Genomic DNA, 16,616 nt, shown 5'->3' on the forward strand with positions numbered 1-16,616 from the left:
ACAGCGCCTTGTTGAAAATTCTCAAGTTTCGTATGCCCAAACCACCTTCAGAAGTAGGATGACAAACCTTGGACCAACTGACCAAGTGGTATTTGAATTCGTCGCCTATGCCACCCCACAAAAAGTCACGATGCAGCTTCTCAATGCGACTAGCAACACTAGAGGGAATAGGGAATAGAGAGAGAAAATATGTAGGAAGGTTGGAGAGAGTACTCTTTATAAGGGTAACCCTACCCCCCTTCGACAAATACAACCGCTTCCAGCTAGCCAACCGCCTCTCAATCTTCCCTACAACTTCATCCCAACAAGACTTAGCCTTGAAAGGAGCTCCCAACGGAAGACCAAGATACTTTATAGGAAGAGAGGACACTCCACAGCCCAATATGTTAGCCAGACCGTCCATATTATCCACCTCACCCACAGGAACCATAACAGATTTGGCCAGATTAATCTTCAATCCTGACACAGCTTCAAAAGAAATAAGAAGCATACGAAGATAATGAAGATGATCAGAATTAGCCCCACAAAAGACTAAAGTATCGTCTGCGAACAATAGGTGAGAAATGTTAATAGCTTCGCTGTTGCCAGAACCCACAGAGAACCCCGAAAGGTAGCCCTTTTGAACAGTAGCGAAGAAGAACTTACTAAGAGCCTCCATACAATAGTGGTGACAGTGGGTCACCCTGTCTAAGGCCACGAGAGCTACTGAAAAAACCAGTTGGAGAGCCATTCACCAGCACAGAGAATCGCACCGTAGATATACAGTGCGCTATCCAGGAGCACCATCTCTCCCCAAAGCCACATCTTCTCAACATATACAGTAAGAAATCCCAGTTAACGTGGTCGTAGGCCTTCTCAACATCCAACTTACAAAGTAACCCTGGTTCGCCGGATTTGATTCGACTATCCAAGCACTCATTGGCAATAAGAACTGAATCAAGAATTTGCCTGCCTTTCACAAAAGCATTTTGAGGGGATGATATAATCTTCTCCACCACCTTTTTAAGTCTATTTGCAAGGACTTTTGCAATGATCTTGTACACACCACTAACAAGACTGATAGGACGAAAGTCCTTTAGATCCACAGCCCCAGACTTCTTCGGAATTAAGGCAATAAAAGTGGCGTTAACACTTTTACTGTCCGAGATAATACAATTAATGCTCTGAGGCGCCTCTTCGGGTTGTCCTACATCAGCCCTCTTGGTGGCAGTTGACAACTCAGAAGATCTTTCGCAACGTCAATATAGGGATCTTTATTATTCAGCAATCTTCTTAATTAAGATATTCGGGATATTCTACTCATCTCGCCCTTGGCATATTATTTCCATCTCGGAATATTCTAATCGTCTCGACCTCGGGATCTTTTGGTCGTTTCGGCCTTAGAAGGATATTTCCGTCTCGGCCTTGGAATCTTTGAGTCGACTCGGGAAATTCCATGTCTCAGTCTTGGCAACTTTAAGTCGACTCGGAAAATTCCATATCTGGGCCTCAGCAACTTTAAGTCAACTAGGCCTCGATTCGCTCTTTCGGTCTCAACCTCGAGGTATCTCGGCCTCGGCATCTTTTTCCTTTTGTACTTCCAGTGTCGGCAAATAGCTTTCCTCATGTCCACTTGATGCCAACGACACAATTGTTCGTGAATAAGCACGTTTGGCCATAATTCCGATGTCACATTGGACCCTCTCGGTAATAAGGGCATCTTGGGAACAAAATGGAAATCTTGTCCTACATCACAATGTCTAATAAGACCTGACAAAACTTGTTAGTTAAGAGTGCTAAGGCAAGAGCAAAATCAGGATGGATGACGTCCTAAGAAGTCCTCGTGTTGCACCACTACATTAAGTGCAATTATTGGGGGCAGTAGTAAAAATCTCAGGTTCTCAAGCACTAAGGCACATATTTGATTCTTGAGAGCAACCAGTTCATGCAAAAATGTTGAAAGGTGGAATGGTGAAACCCTGCTTAGGCAAGACCTAACTGGATAATGGCTATTTTTACTGCATGCACTACAATGTTTGTACTTCCCAAGATATTGATCTCTAGTAAGGAGCATTTTCAGAAACCTGAAATGCATTCCCATGCCCAAATTTACCATCAAGTTCTTCAATCTAGCATTCCTTTCTCCAATCTAGTATTGACTTCCTTGTGGAAAATTAGCTATGATTTTCCAAGTCTTCACCCCCACTAACATGTTTCCCCACATGCAATAAAGACACCAAGTCGACTCCTTTGGAAGACAAAATGAATCCAGTATCTTTGCTTAGTAAAGGTGATGAAGGAATTAGTAACCAGCAGCATTTGATTCTAGCGTGCTCCATGAATCCAGGAAATTGCAAGAATTCTAGATCTCTCTCAATATCTCTCTAAATTCGAAACTCCAGACATTTCATTTTTTTTTTTTTTTTATAAGTGCAGATTTTAAAAATAACAGTGTAAGACACCCCTAGTACACACGGAGTATACAAGAAACAAAAGCCTCAACACCAACCCGACCCGAGCAAAACCCACGAGAAACCCAAAACCCAAAAAACAATGAATCCCCCGTCGAACACCCAAACCAGCCTCAAAAGCACCCCAAACCAACAAACTCCCCCAAGACCCACCAGAAACCCCGAACCATCCCAAAAAAAACACCAAACAAACCCAAAACCCATGAGAGACACCCAAATCCCAAAGGATCTCCCACACCATGTTGTTGGACAGGGATTGATCTTTTTGTTTTTTCTCTTTTTTATTTTTCTTTTTTAGCTTTAATTTTTTGATGATGCTCCTGTGCTGGTTGCTGTTAGCTGGATTGTGAATTTTCTATTCTTCCTGGTAGATAGCAGCTTAATTGTAACTTCAGCATAGCCTTTCACATATATTCCCTCCCTCCCTCTCTCTGGTGAACAAACTTACTTTTTTTGATAAGTAAACAAGGGGTGCAACACGAGGACTTACCAAGAGGTCACCCATCCTAGTACTACTCTCGCCCAAGTACGCTTAACTGCGGAGTTCTGATGGGATCCGATGCATCAGTGCTAGTATGATCACACCCTCTGGTGAACAAACTTACTCTTCACCAATAGAGTATAAAGGCCATTAGTGTTGCTTCACCAAGAAAGGTCCTGGGAGGGCTGATCTGATATGGCCTTACAACATCTATATATGCATATTTGTCTGTGTGTGTGTGTGTGTGTTTAAATAACTATACATGTATAATGCATACATACATATATAGTAGTACTTCTCCAAATATTGCTACCAAGTGTGCTCTTTGTGAATACAAATAGGGAATCAATTAAAAAAAAAAAAAAAAAAACCGAAAAATAAGTCAATTTTTTGTTTCTGATCCTACCAGTAAACAAAAGGCATGTGATGAAAGTTGACTTACATCCTTCTTGTCAAATGGTGTTAAGAAAGGATCTCTGACACTGAGGCCAGCAACAATAGTCAATACTGGATCCAGGCAATTGAAGATAGCCCCCAAGATGAGCATCTTTCCAAGTTTTGGTTCCATTGGAAGCATAGTCAAATAGCGTCCTGTCAGTGACAAAAACAGAATGAGGCTGATTGTTCTTGAAATTAAATATTGTATAAGACTGGAAGTAGAAAAATTCAAATGGAGAGGTAAAAATCAAATTTCTCTACCCACCCAAGACTGTCAGATTTTCATTCTCATCAAGGGCGCCAATAATTTTGAGATATTCAATTGCATTTTGAACCTACAAACAAATACCAATCAAACTAAAATGTGAAATGTAGTAAACATGCAAATAACTCACATGCATGAAAGGAAGATGACAGAAGATGCCTCAAATAATTGCACCGAAAGGAAAACAAATCAACCCCTCTAAGTACAATATATTAAGATTCAAAAGAAAAAATAAAAAGTGACCATTACCGCTAGTAATTCTGGTGACTGCAAAGCCCTAGATAAGAACTCAGAAATACTTCCAAGTTTCAAACTCTTTATTTGCAGACAGAGAGACTGCAAAGGTGTCCTTAAAATTTCTGGCAATTGATAGTCTGCAAAAGCGTCATATACACATCTAGGATAGAGATGGTAACATTCTCCAGGTCGAACGCGGCCAGCTCTTCCTCTTCTCTACCACATATATGAGCACAGACAAACATAATGTATTTAATCAAACTTAACAGTCCAAAAATTCAACAGGTAGTAAGTAGGACAAAATTCCATAGTTCATATAAGGCCCCTTCAACAACAAACTAAGCAAAATCCAAACTCAAGGCATCCACATCAAATCAGATACACACTTACACACAAGAAGCAAACATTCTATAAACACTAAAAGTGATCCATTTCTCATAGCATGCCGAATAGATGTTAACGGGGGACTATGGAACTTGTATGTTCCCATACTTTTTATGAACAATAATTTATTGAAAGAAAAAGACAAAACCCTCGTACACGAAAAGTATAAAGGAGAGACAAATACTCTACAAGCTTCTAAAATCTAAAAAGGAAAAACAAGATCTAAAAGACTGAAAGAAGAGAAATTTGGAACAAGGATTACAATCCAATCCAAGAGAGATATCAAAAACGAGGATTTTAAACAAAGCACGTTGGACTTGCAATCTTCAAAGAGATGCCAATTCTTTCCTATCCAAATGCTCCACATAAGGAATGCAGGAATAACATTCCAAATAACCTCTTTGGGATAACCGCACCCTTTAGTCTTCCAATAATGAAGCAGCTCTAAGATGTTACTCGGCAATAGCCCACAAAACTCCAAACAAGTTAAAACCAAGTGCCATAGATCACAAATGTACTCACAATGAAGGAGAATGTGATTTATGGTCTCCTCATTCTTTTTGCAAAGACAACACCAGTTTACAAGAGTAAACGGCCTTCTAACATTATCAACCGTGAGGATTTTTTTTTTATAAGAAAACTTTATATATAAGCATAAGGCGTCCCTAAGTACACTGAGAGTATACACAGAAACAACCAAAGCTAACTCATAAAAAGAAAAACCCAAACAAACCCATAAGAACCAACCCTAAAACCCACATGCAGCACCCAGAACCACAAGAAACCCAAAGCCCCCCAACATTTACCCAAATCTACCCAAAAGCACCCAAACCCAACAGAAATACAAACCCAAAAATACAAAAAAGCCCGAATTACATCTGAAAAGTAAACCCAAAATACAAATCAAACCCCAAATACAAAAGAAAAGCAACAGCTACAGCCAAGAAAAAGAAAAAACTACAGTCGGTGGCGCGTGACGCCACCCACGCCAGCGCGTGGCGCTACTATCTCCGGCGCGGCGCTGAACCAGCAAGAAAAATTGTCGGACGTCGCGGAATCTGCTGGAAAGCCATCGAAGGGGCGCGTGCGCGGCGAAGAGGTCCCCAACACCGTAGATCTAACTCCCAAACTTCAAAAAACTCCCTCGGCCACGTCCACCCGCAGCAGCGCCAATGACGGGAAAAGCCGAACCATGACGGCAAAACCTCCGGTGAAGCACGTGCACTAGTAGGAGGACCCAAACATAGTAGATCTACAACCCATGATGCAAAAGAACCAAAACCCACGCACGACAGCGCAGCGGCCAACAACGGAAACGGCGTCGACGGAAGAGACCGGAACGAGTCGGAGAAGACCCAACCCCCGAGAACTACACCCATGAAAAAGATAAACCCTAAGAACCCAGAGAGGCAGAGGGAAAGAGAAGACGTGAGGAAAGAGGATAAGAGAAAGGGAGGAGGAAAGAGGGGAAGAGACAAAGCTCTTCCCTCCACCCCTGGAACAGCCACAGGAGGAGAGAGAGGGAGGGGGAAGCAGAGGATTTTGAAAAAAGGGTGGAGAGCTTCTCTCTCTAAAAAATAGAGAGAGAAAAAGGGTGCCTTCTATGCAAAGCTATTGTCCATGTAAAGAAAGCCATGTGGGGTGGGGCCTTAACCTTCCAAACACTTTTCTAGAGGAACGAAGCAAGGCTATTCAGACTGCAAAGATTTACAATAGCTCTTCACTTCAAAGATGATTGCTAGTTGAGGTCCACAACATTCTATTTGCCTCCCCCGGATGGGCTTTCGAGGAATATAACAAATTAAGAAAAGGGTCAAGAGATTCCAGTTCCCATATTGAGCAAGTGTTAAAGAAATGAGAGTTATTCACCTGGACACTCCCTGTTAATCCATCTTTCATATAATGATAACCAACAGAATTTTACAATTCCGGTGCATCCCGGTGTTCTAAAGCATGATAAATCATGCCAATCAGACACCTACATACATACCAGAGTCCAACAAACGTGCAATTCAGCTTGTAAACACTATTTTCCATCTCTATTCCAGGAAATGCCCTTAAATGAAATATAAATTTTTCAGGTTCAACCTCATAAGGATTTAGGTAAAAATTTATGCTAGTCATGAACCCTGGGCATGAAAATTCACAAAAATGCCGAACTGTACTTTCTATATCTAGTCAGAAGGAACGCTTATTGGCTCTAACCCTATAATAACAAAGTATAATGCCATTTAGGACTAGCCTGCTACAAGTCCTTTCAAAACAAAGAAAACTTCACAGAAAGTGGACAATGCGAAAAAAAGAATCATAACTAACAGAATCAAACATTAGTGAACAACTTCAGAGGTTTATCAAAGAAAACTAATTTAGTGCCAACCCTACTAATCTCCGTCTTGAGGATCAAACTTTCAGCCAGAACGTAACCTTACCTGTTGAGCAGAAACCTTGGAAATCCAGGACGGAAGCAAACAAGGAGTGTTATTCAGTGCGTCATAAGATGTCTCTTTAGCCTTTCCACAGTCAATAACAAACACAACATCATTAATAGTAATACTTGTCTCAGCTATATTAGTAGCAAGCACTATTTTCCTCACTCCGTCGTCAGTCTCATCAAATATTAACCTCTGCATGCATTCCAAATAAATTAAATTAGCAATAAGAGACGCAGCAAAAACACAATATAAGAGTGCATTTAGCATTGCGATTTCGAAGACAAAGTACGATTTTAAACCAAATCATATCGTTTGGAAGTGCGTTTTTAAAAAATTGCGATTTGAAAACAAAGGAAAATCTGTGTTTTGCAAATCGCAAGGAGGTGCTTCTTAAAAAACGCACGGATTTAAAGGCTAAACTGCGATTTTACCAAACGCATATCTGCGTTTTTAAATCGCAAATTTTGAAATCGCAAACCTAAACAAACTAGGTCAATCTATCTAACAATAGAATGTAAAATTTACAAATTACAAGCTTACCTGCTCTGAACTGGCCATAGACCCATGGCATGCTAGCAACAAAACTCGGCTTGGATCTCCTAAGAAAGGATGTGCTTGCAACTTATCTTTCAGAGAACTTATGTCATCCCAGCCAGTCATAAAAACTAGGATAGCACCTGGCCTCTCATTTTCACATATTTTGCATAAAAGATACTCTATGAGATTAAAACCAATACAATCAGGATTCCAACATGACAAAGATTCACGAGTCTGGGGGCTATACTCCTTAAAATCGGCTGCTCTGAGAGCGTCCTGATAACACATTTTCCCGAAGGGAAATTAAAATAAGAAAAACAAAAACAAAAGACATATCAAGCACTAGTAGCCAACAAAATTTTGCATACCTCAACAACGGAAGCAATTTGGCTCTTCCTCTTTCTTGGTGCATGTTTGCTCATTTTCCACATCTTTTCTTGACCATAATCATCAATCTGGTTGTACGGGGTTAATCTGTAATCCGTCATTTCCACAATATTCTCCAGGAAATGAGTCCGAACCGGGTATGTAAAACCCTAAATTAGAAAGAAAGACGGAAAAGAGAGAGAGATCTGAGACCCAAATCACACTAAAATCATCAACATCCACAGGATGAAATAGATTTGACCAGGAAACAAAATGAAATAATTTGGTGTTTACCAGATAGTTAAAAACGTATACTAATTACAGAACTTGTGCCTGGCTCAGGCCTATGGTCTGCCAACACCCCCTAAAAGTATAGAATACTAGAATTACATCCTAAATTCTATTAATGCCCAGATGTAACAAGGTTGATTGGTGTTAATAGCCATGTAACACCCTTATGCAAGAAGACACATCCCCATAAAATGTATAAGGAAATGAATATCACCCAATATATCAGAGTAATTACACATTACACGTATATGCATACATACACAAAAGTACAAATAACATCACTAGAACGTGCATTCCATTATCACAATATTAACCGTGTCAAAAAATTTATGTGGTTCTTATGGTAACAACTTTGACACTTTCAAAAGCTTATATTTCATGAAACATGTGAGAAAACAGGTCCAAATCCACTAGACACACCACTCAGCTCCAATGAAAGATCAAAATAGATTCCACCAAGTGTTTCTTCAGCAAATCTAAACTAATCTCTTTTTAAAGCAACATGGGCAGAAACACAAGGGTAATTTTTTTTTTTGATAAGTTTAGGGGTTTTTTAGGTTTCCTTCTGTTTGGGTTTTTCGGGTGTTTTTTCCCCTTCCCCTCTCTTTCCTGTTTTAGTGTCCTTTTGTATACTTCATGTATGCTTAGGGGCGCCTTTACGCTTTTTATAAAATTCACTACTTACTTATCAAGGGTAATTATTATTATTGTTATTGTAAATAATTTTTCTCAAGGAAGAAAATGAAAGTCCTCACAATAAAGGATTTCTCCTCAACAGATACTGGATTGCTGAATGCCGACCAACCTCCACCACTTCAAAAGTATCACAGCAGCAGATGATGCAAAAGGTGGCCAGAAATATTTATGGCAGATAGACTACAAATCTTACATGCACAACCAGTAAGATCTCTTTTAAAAAATGTATGAACCAAATCCTTTACTCAAGACTCAGACTGCATCATAAAATGGGCACATCCAAACAAGCATGCTATTCTCAAACTATATATGAAATATTCCCCTGGACCTGACCTGACCACTACATTCAGTTATTATAATTCTACACAGTCATAAAAAGTTAAAAATGAAACCAACTCAACCAAGAAAAAGGCTAGCCAAACATAATGCCGCAGGAGGGTAAGCAAATCATAAAATGTGACTTTTAGAAGCAAAGATAGGTCATGCAAATAAATTAAAATGGATAATCTGCATGCATATAATTAGAAGATTGATTCCACCAATCAGTACCTAATGTGGCTTACGGAGAAAAACAAACGTAATTACTTACTCTAATGAAGACTAGATGCATAAAGATGAATGATAGTACAGGCAATAGACATTAATTAAAGTAAAATAAAAGGTAGGTATAACAACTGACATTAAAGAAACAAGGGTGGCAATATGTACATCCAAAACCATCAATAATCAATCATGGAAACAAGGGATTAGATTCACAGCAGAAGGAAATGGCATTGATGCTGGAATTTTAACATACCGGGATGTGAATTATCTGAGCCCCACCAAAGTAGGACGAGAAAAGCTCTGCGTCGAGGGTTGCACTCATCAGAATTAGCCTAAGTTCTGGCCGGCGAGGAAGGAGATCTCTTAGGACGATAAGCAAAAAATCTGCCATCAAACGTGTATCACAGTTAGAAACCATGCCACATTGTTTTAAAATCAAAGCCTCAACCAAGTCCAGATTTTACCTTCATTCATTCCGCGCTCATGAATCTCATCCACAATAACATGAGTTACGCCTTTCAAGTTTCTATCAACTAGCAATCGTCTCAACAAGATACCAGTGGTGCAAAAGAGAAGGCGGGTATCCCTCCCTTTCATACCTTCCAACCGAACTTTATATCCAACCTTTGAACGAAGTAAAGAAAATAAGAACACGAAATGAATTTCACATTAAAAGGGAGAAGAGAAAAGGTTTAATAACGCAAATAGTTGGGAGGTATTCTGAGGAAATTTTATTTGAAACAGAAACTCACATGTTCACCCAATTTCTCCCCTCTCTCCGAAGCAACTCTTTCAGAAACAGACATAGCAGATATTCGTCTTGGCTGGGTACAGATAATGTTACAAACAGCTCCATGAACATATTCTATCTCTGATTCTAAGATGAATTGGGGAATTTGAGTGGTCTTGCCACAGCCAGTTTCACCTGAGACAATAACAACCTGTATAATAGAAAATTGTACCCGTTATAAAACAACACAATAACCTTAAATACTACTTCGTATTGAAGCTTGGAATTTTATCTGATATAATAACCAAACCACCCTTTTGAGCAGTCTTCATGTGCACTATAAGTAGTTGCACGAAATAACAGTATATCAATATCTCTATGAAATATTTAGCAGGACTAGTGTCATAGTATACCACAGTTATGAAGTTATCTAAGGAAATAATTTTTTTTTTTTTTTTGATAAGTAATTGCAATTTATAAAAAAAACGCGCAGAGGGGCGCAACCCTTATACACGGGAAGTATACAAGAAAACCCCTAAAAGGGACGAACAGAGAATAAATTTAAAAAGTCTACATAAGTAAAAACACTCAAACTATGATGGGGAGCTATCCAAATATATAACGTATTGAGCAACTGCTTCCGTAACTCCACCATAGATGTCTTTACATCTTCAAACAGCCGCGCATTCCGCTCCCTCCAAATACACCACAACAAGCACAGAGGAGCTAACCGCCAAGCCTCTTTAGCATGACCACACCTAATCGCCGCCCCCCAACTTTTCAACAACTCCAACACCGTTCGTGGCATAACCCACACTACCCGAAATAAAATAAGTATGTTCCAAAAATCCCGGGCGACTTCACAGTGAAGCAACAAGTGATCAACAGACTCCCCACTCTTCTTACATAAACAACACCACTCAATCACTATAACATTCCTCTTACACAAGTTATCATGCGTCAATATTTTACCCAAAGCCGCTGACCATACGAAGAAAGCCACCCTTGTTGGAGCCTTAACACGCCAAATATTCTTCTAGGGAAAAGATGGGCCATCTTTCCTAATAAGCTCTTCGTAGAAGGATCTCACCTCAAATAAACCTTTTTTTAGAGGGATTCCACACTAACTTGTCACCCTCTCCATGTCGAGCCGAAATGGAGTAAAGTCGATCGAAGAAAGAAATGACCATATCCATCTCCCAATCCTGGATTTGTCGCGTAAAGAGAACATTCCACTGAATTACACCATTATGAACAACCAAATTATCCGCCACCATTGCATCTTTGTTCCTTTCTATACTAAAAAGAGCTGGAAAACATTGCTTCAAGGAACTATCCCCACGCCACCAATCATGCCAAAAACTAATATTTGATCCATTCCCCACTTCAAAACGAACAAAATTGCGAAATTTCTCCCATCCCCTCCTTATATGTTTCCATACACCCACTCCAAAATAACCCGAAACCTCTTTTGAGCACCACCCACCCTTTAAACTCTCAAATTTGGCATCAATCACTGATCGCCATAAAGCCTCTCTCTTCCTACCATATCTCTACAACCACTTACCCAAGAGTGCTCTATTGAACTGGATGAAGTTGTGAGCTCCCAATCCACCTGCATGCAAAGGAGTACAAATCTTGTTCCAATTCACTAGATGAAATTTGGCTTCGTCACCAATGCCACCCCAAAGAAAATCCTTTTGAATTTTATCAAGACGATTAGCCACCCTCACTGGAATAGGAAACAGAGATAAGTAATATGTAGAAATATTGGAGAGCGTACTATTAATAAGAGTCAACCAGGCACCCTTTGACAAATACATCCGCTTCCAACCCGCCAACCTCCTTTCCATTTTTTCAATAACACCATTCCAAATAGAAGTGGACTTGTAAGAAGCCCCCAAAGGCAAACCCAAGTAAGTCATATCTTCCTTCAGAACAAGTTATATAACCATTCACAAGGGCCAATGCATACACAGATGCACAAATTCCTGGGTGGAGAAACACAACTAATACATAAATCCATATTTAGCTCCACACCTAACCGAAGTGACATGCTCAAGATCTGTCGAGGCTGATCAGTTCTAAAAGATTAAACTGGTAAGACGTATGCCAAAGATGTATATCAAGCATACAAGCATATCCCCTCACATATCAACCCCTCTAATAAAACTTAACCAACTGCAGGCCTTGCACATGCAGAACAGAAGAATCTAATAAGAAATCAAATCAAGGTAAGTGGGGGGCTAGAAAGGCATTCGTTCCAGCCCCAAGAACACCCACGCATATGGTACGATTCATAGGGAAAAAAAATTGGAAAAAACAAACATTAAGAAACCAGATTTCAGGTTGGTGCATGAAATGGGTGCATGTTATGCCCCATTTCAAGCAGTTCAATTGTTGATCGTTGATTAGAACCACCCTCACAATATTCCCCTCGAGATATTGGGACCAAATTGAGGTAAGAGCTAGAAAGATATCAAGGTGATGATAACTCAAATCAAACAAGAAAAGGAGATTAGCAACTAGATATTGGGTTGGAGCTCTTCACCCAAACAACGAGTGGAAATTGTAATTCATGAATAAGGACAATTAAATTAAAAGGTTATTTATTATTCATTGAAGTGGAAAAATAACTTAATCAGTATCAATTTTGTCCTCTCCACATGCTGGCACTAAATTATAAAAAAAACCATCTAGTACAAGCATTTATCCTGTTGATAGCAGGAAAGAAAGAATTTTACTTGAAGGGTGGCTGTGGTAATATAATATCATTTAGGCAAGAAAGCATTTTTCTCCAAAAAAAATCAAGAGAATATCAAATTGTTAACCGTCAAGACCCTTGCTGATCCCTACAATAGTCTTTTACCTGCAACTTCATGTTGAAGAAATCTACAAAATGTTGGGAGTCATGCAACTATTCAACAAAAACAAAATCTGACAAACCTGATTTCGTGCAATAGTTGTCAGCAACGTATCCTTTTCTTTATAAGCTGGGAGACTCCTACGAAATTCCAGCATTTTTCTACCTTCAGGAGATTCCTGTACAAAATAGGTAATATATATCACAATAGCTCATTCAGCTATATTCCAGACAATTAAAACAATAGCATGATTCAAAATCTGAAAAAGATAAAATAAAATAAAAATATTAAAAAAAATAATTGGTATATATATATATATATATTTCCAAAAAAGCGCAGAGGGGCGCAACCCAAAATGCAAAGGATGTATACATGATACCCCTAAACCAAAAAGAACGAAGAACACAAATCTAAAAAATCAGAAAAAAGAACAATCAGACATAGAATGTAGCGTCACTCTCCACCTAAACAAGATTTGTATCACCAACTTCTTCAAATTAAGCGAACCAGTCTCACAATCTTCAAAACTGCGTGCATTCTGTTCCTTCCAGAGACACCACATCAAACACAATGGAGCCATTCTCCAAATTGGCACCATCACCCGGTTGTCCTTTTGCCCCCTCCAACTCCCCAACATCTCTATCACCGATCTAGGCATAAACCAAGCAACACCAAACAGCTGCAATATCATACTCCACAATTCTGTAGTAACCATACAGTGCAGGAACAAATGATCAATAGACTCTCCACAAATCTTACACATATAACACCACTCCAATAATATTCTTCTTGCGTAGATTATCCAAAGTCATAATTTTCTTTAAAGTCGCCGTCCACACAAAGAAAGCCACTCTATAGGTAAAATAATTTTAAAAGGCATCTGCTTAGTGCAAGTGTGCAGTGCACTATTAGAAAAGCATTACACTTGTTGGGCACAGGTCTCACAAGCCAAGGTGCAGTCAAGGACGTAAAATGCACCGAAGGTGAATGCATACAATAGCTTACTACACTGATTGCATAGGCAATGTCAAGACAAGTGTGTAACAAATATTTTAACTTGCCAACCAATTGTTAGTACCTGCCTTTATCCACCAGAGGACTCTCATCACTTTCTTCTAACATTTTATTCTGCTCTACTAGATTGTCAATATCCATACAACTGAGCATCCATGTTTCCTGAGTAGATCAAGAACATATTTCGGCTGGAAGAGAAAGATACCATGTCTCGATCTTGCTACTTTAATACCCATAAAATATTTTAAATTGCCTAAGTACTTTATCTCAAGTTCACTAGCCAAATATTTTTTCAACCTTTGTATTTCCTCATCATCATTTCAATATCAAAAAAAGAATTAAGCAATTATCTTTCCTTGCGACAAATGTTTGATGAACAGTGTATGATCCGCCTGACTTTGTTTAAAGCCAAATTTCTACATAGCTCAGGAGAATCTCACAATCCAAGCCCTCAAAGACTATTTCAAGCCATATAAGGCCTTCTTTAATATACACATTTTACCCTTAGTTGACGCAAATTGAGGACTAGAAGGAAGTTCCATGTATACCAGCAGACCCATCTTCGAAACTCTTCGAGAAATTTGAAGTTTTTATCGTTGGGCCACTAGCATTTCTAAGCCGATCAATTCTCTTTTTCTCGATTGGTGTGGTTGAGAAATGGAAGATTGTATAAGGGTGAGGAGACTACGTGGCAAGATCTAAGTTGTTTTTTTTTTAAGAAATCGCAAAGTTCTGATGCAATGGTGAGTTTTCCAGCAGCTTTGTGCACCGGCAGTGGAGAATTGACCAAAACGACTAGTTGTTTTGTATGAAGGCTCAAACGGTAGGTTGTATAGTCATGTTGTTCAACCAGAGACAAACGACAGGTCATTTAGAACAGCTCCCAAAAAAAAAAAGGAATATGTTCTCTCGACAAGCACGATGGCATAGATGCGAAATGAAAGGGGAAAAAAACAAACTTGCTCCGATACCAAGTTAAAAGAAAAGAAAAAAATTGGAGGAAGAGAAAATGGTCTTATTTTCCTTGATAATTTACTGATACAATTACATGCGTTTATATAGAAGAGTAATATATTCTAATATGGAAACAAAATCAGATCAGCCACATAGAAGTTTCCTTCTTCAACACTTAATGCTTATATGGCTGGAGATAATGGGTAACTATACAAGCCAATAATGCTCAAGCCCCACATTCATATCCAATTGAAGACCCACAACTTTTTTTTCATTTTTGTTTGCATGCACCCCAAACTTCCAGGATTACGTTTTCTTCCTTCTTTTGCTTTCACAATCCTTTTCTCCCTGCTGTTCTACTTAAGTTTCAATTAAACCTGAACCGAGTTTCAATTATTTCTCAGTTTTGGACATAGAGTTTTTAAGTTTCACCTTTCTGGTTTTTATGAGAGGGTATCCACTAACATAGGACATAATTTGTTTGTCTTGAATATTGGGTGTGTTTGGTAAAGATTGTTGAGGTGAATTTTTTTTATTTTTTTTTTTGAGTAGTAAGAAGTGATTGATATGATATAAAGTAGAAAGAATTTGTATGGAAAAGTGAAAAGTTTTGTTTCTTAGTGGGTTTTTTATTTGAATAGTAATAAAAAATTATTGATGTGATATAAAAAGTGAAAAGAGTAAGAATGTTTTGAGGTTTACTTTTTTTTGGGAGGAGTGAAAATAAGGGAGAGGGGAGGGGAGGGTGGTTACCAAACAGAGCCATTGTGATTTGAATTCAGTGATAGATTAAAGGATAGGGATTGTGAAACTATCCCAATACTATTAAAATACTGAACAATATGAGAGTTGGGAAAAACATTTCTTAAATCTATACTTGACCGTTGGAAACTATTCAAAGTGTTTTCCAATGGTCTTATTGTCTAATTGTTTGTTTACATTAATACTCTTGAAATGTCTAAAAATGAATCCATCTTCTCACTATCATTCTTTTGGGTATTTATACATGAATTGAAGAATGCTAAAACTTAATGTGTTACCTTTTCATAGACTCACCTATAAATAAATTGGACATAAAGGTATAAACCGAATCAGATGGTGGGCCCCAGAACAACACCCTACCCCCCCCCCCCCCCCCCCCCACACCAAAGAAAAAATACACTTTGGCCCCTGAACTACCACAATTTTTTCACTTATGCCACCAAACTTAAATAAAATGGCATCTAGGTACCTCAAAACTACCTCTCTGTTAGCAAAACAATTGTCAAAATGGATGAAAAAGTGGTCACATGCGCCACACGTGACCAGTTTTTTGGTTTTATTCCCAAAAAATACCCCAGTTTTAATAATTGAAATTCCATAATTAGCCATCTTTGAAAAACAATAAACAAAACTAAAATAAAAGTAAAAAAAAGAGAGAGAAGGAAAAAAAAAATGCAAAAAGAGGGTTTGGCCAACCCTAAAAATGAAAAAGGGGTGGTCGAACCAACCCTACAGTGATTCGATACTACCCCCACAAACTGTGGGGTTGAATTGATACCACCCCAAAAATGAACAGGTGGGGGGGTGGGGTTGTTCGGCCACCCGGCCCACCCCGTTTGTTTTAATAATTTTAAAGGTATTTCGGTGAAAAAAACACCAAAGTAGTCATGTTCCGTGCACGATGACCTCATTTCCATCTATTTTGATGGCAATTGCTAACAGAGTGACTTCTTTGACACAATGTGGTATTTTAGGGTGTTCAGGTATCACTTTTTAAAGTTTGATGGCATAAGTGCAAAAGTAGTGATAGCTCAGTAGACTAAAGTGTATTTTCCCAAAAAAAGGAGGGGGGTGGGAATTTGTTTTACTCCCCCGAAGTATGACCACTTTTGCCTCCAAAGTTTAAAAAGTGGCATTCGACCCACAAACTATCAACTTGTGACAAGTTAGCC

General features: G+C 38.8%; 1 protein-coding gene and 1 non-coding gene across 2 annotated transcripts in view; both read right to left on the reverse strand.

The window, feature by feature from the left end:
• LOC133852469 (DExH-box ATP-dependent RNA helicase DExH5, mitochondrial) overlaps positions 1–16,616 on the reverse strand; it is a 39,004-nt gene that overhangs the window by 12,210 nt on the left and 10,178 nt on the right. The window contains exons 5-14 of the mRNA XM_062289237.1: positions 12,797–12,892; positions 9,873–10,061; positions 9,585–9,744; positions 9,374–9,504; positions 7,593–7,760; positions 7,228–7,500; positions 6,685–6,879; positions 3,884–4,087; positions 3,635–3,704; positions 3,374–3,522 (exon numbers count right to left, since the gene is read on the reverse strand). Of these exons, the coding sequence (XP_062145221.1) occupies positions 3,374–3,522; positions 3,635–3,704; positions 3,884–4,087; positions 6,685–6,879; positions 7,228–7,500; positions 7,593–7,760; positions 9,374–9,504; positions 9,585–9,744; positions 9,873–10,061; positions 12,797–12,892 (1,635 nt within the window). The remainder of the gene's footprint in view (positions 1–3,373; positions 3,523–3,634; positions 3,705–3,883; positions 4,088–6,684; positions 6,880–7,227; positions 7,501–7,592; positions 7,761–9,373; positions 9,505–9,584; positions 9,745–9,872; positions 10,062–12,796; positions 12,893–16,616) is intronic.
• Positions 2,919–3,037, reverse strand: LOC133858956 (5S ribosomal RNA). Its single transcript, XR_009898629.1, has one exon. It is a non-coding gene; the product is annotated as a 5S ribosomal RNA (ribosomal RNA).

The sequence above is a fragment of the Alnus glutinosa genome, chromosome 1 (assembly GCF_958979055.1).
Source record: "Alnus glutinosa chromosome 1, dhAlnGlut1.1, whole genome shotgun sequence".
Lineage (NCBI taxonomy): Eukaryota > Viridiplantae > Streptophyta > Magnoliopsida > Fagales > Betulaceae > Alnus > Alnus glutinosa.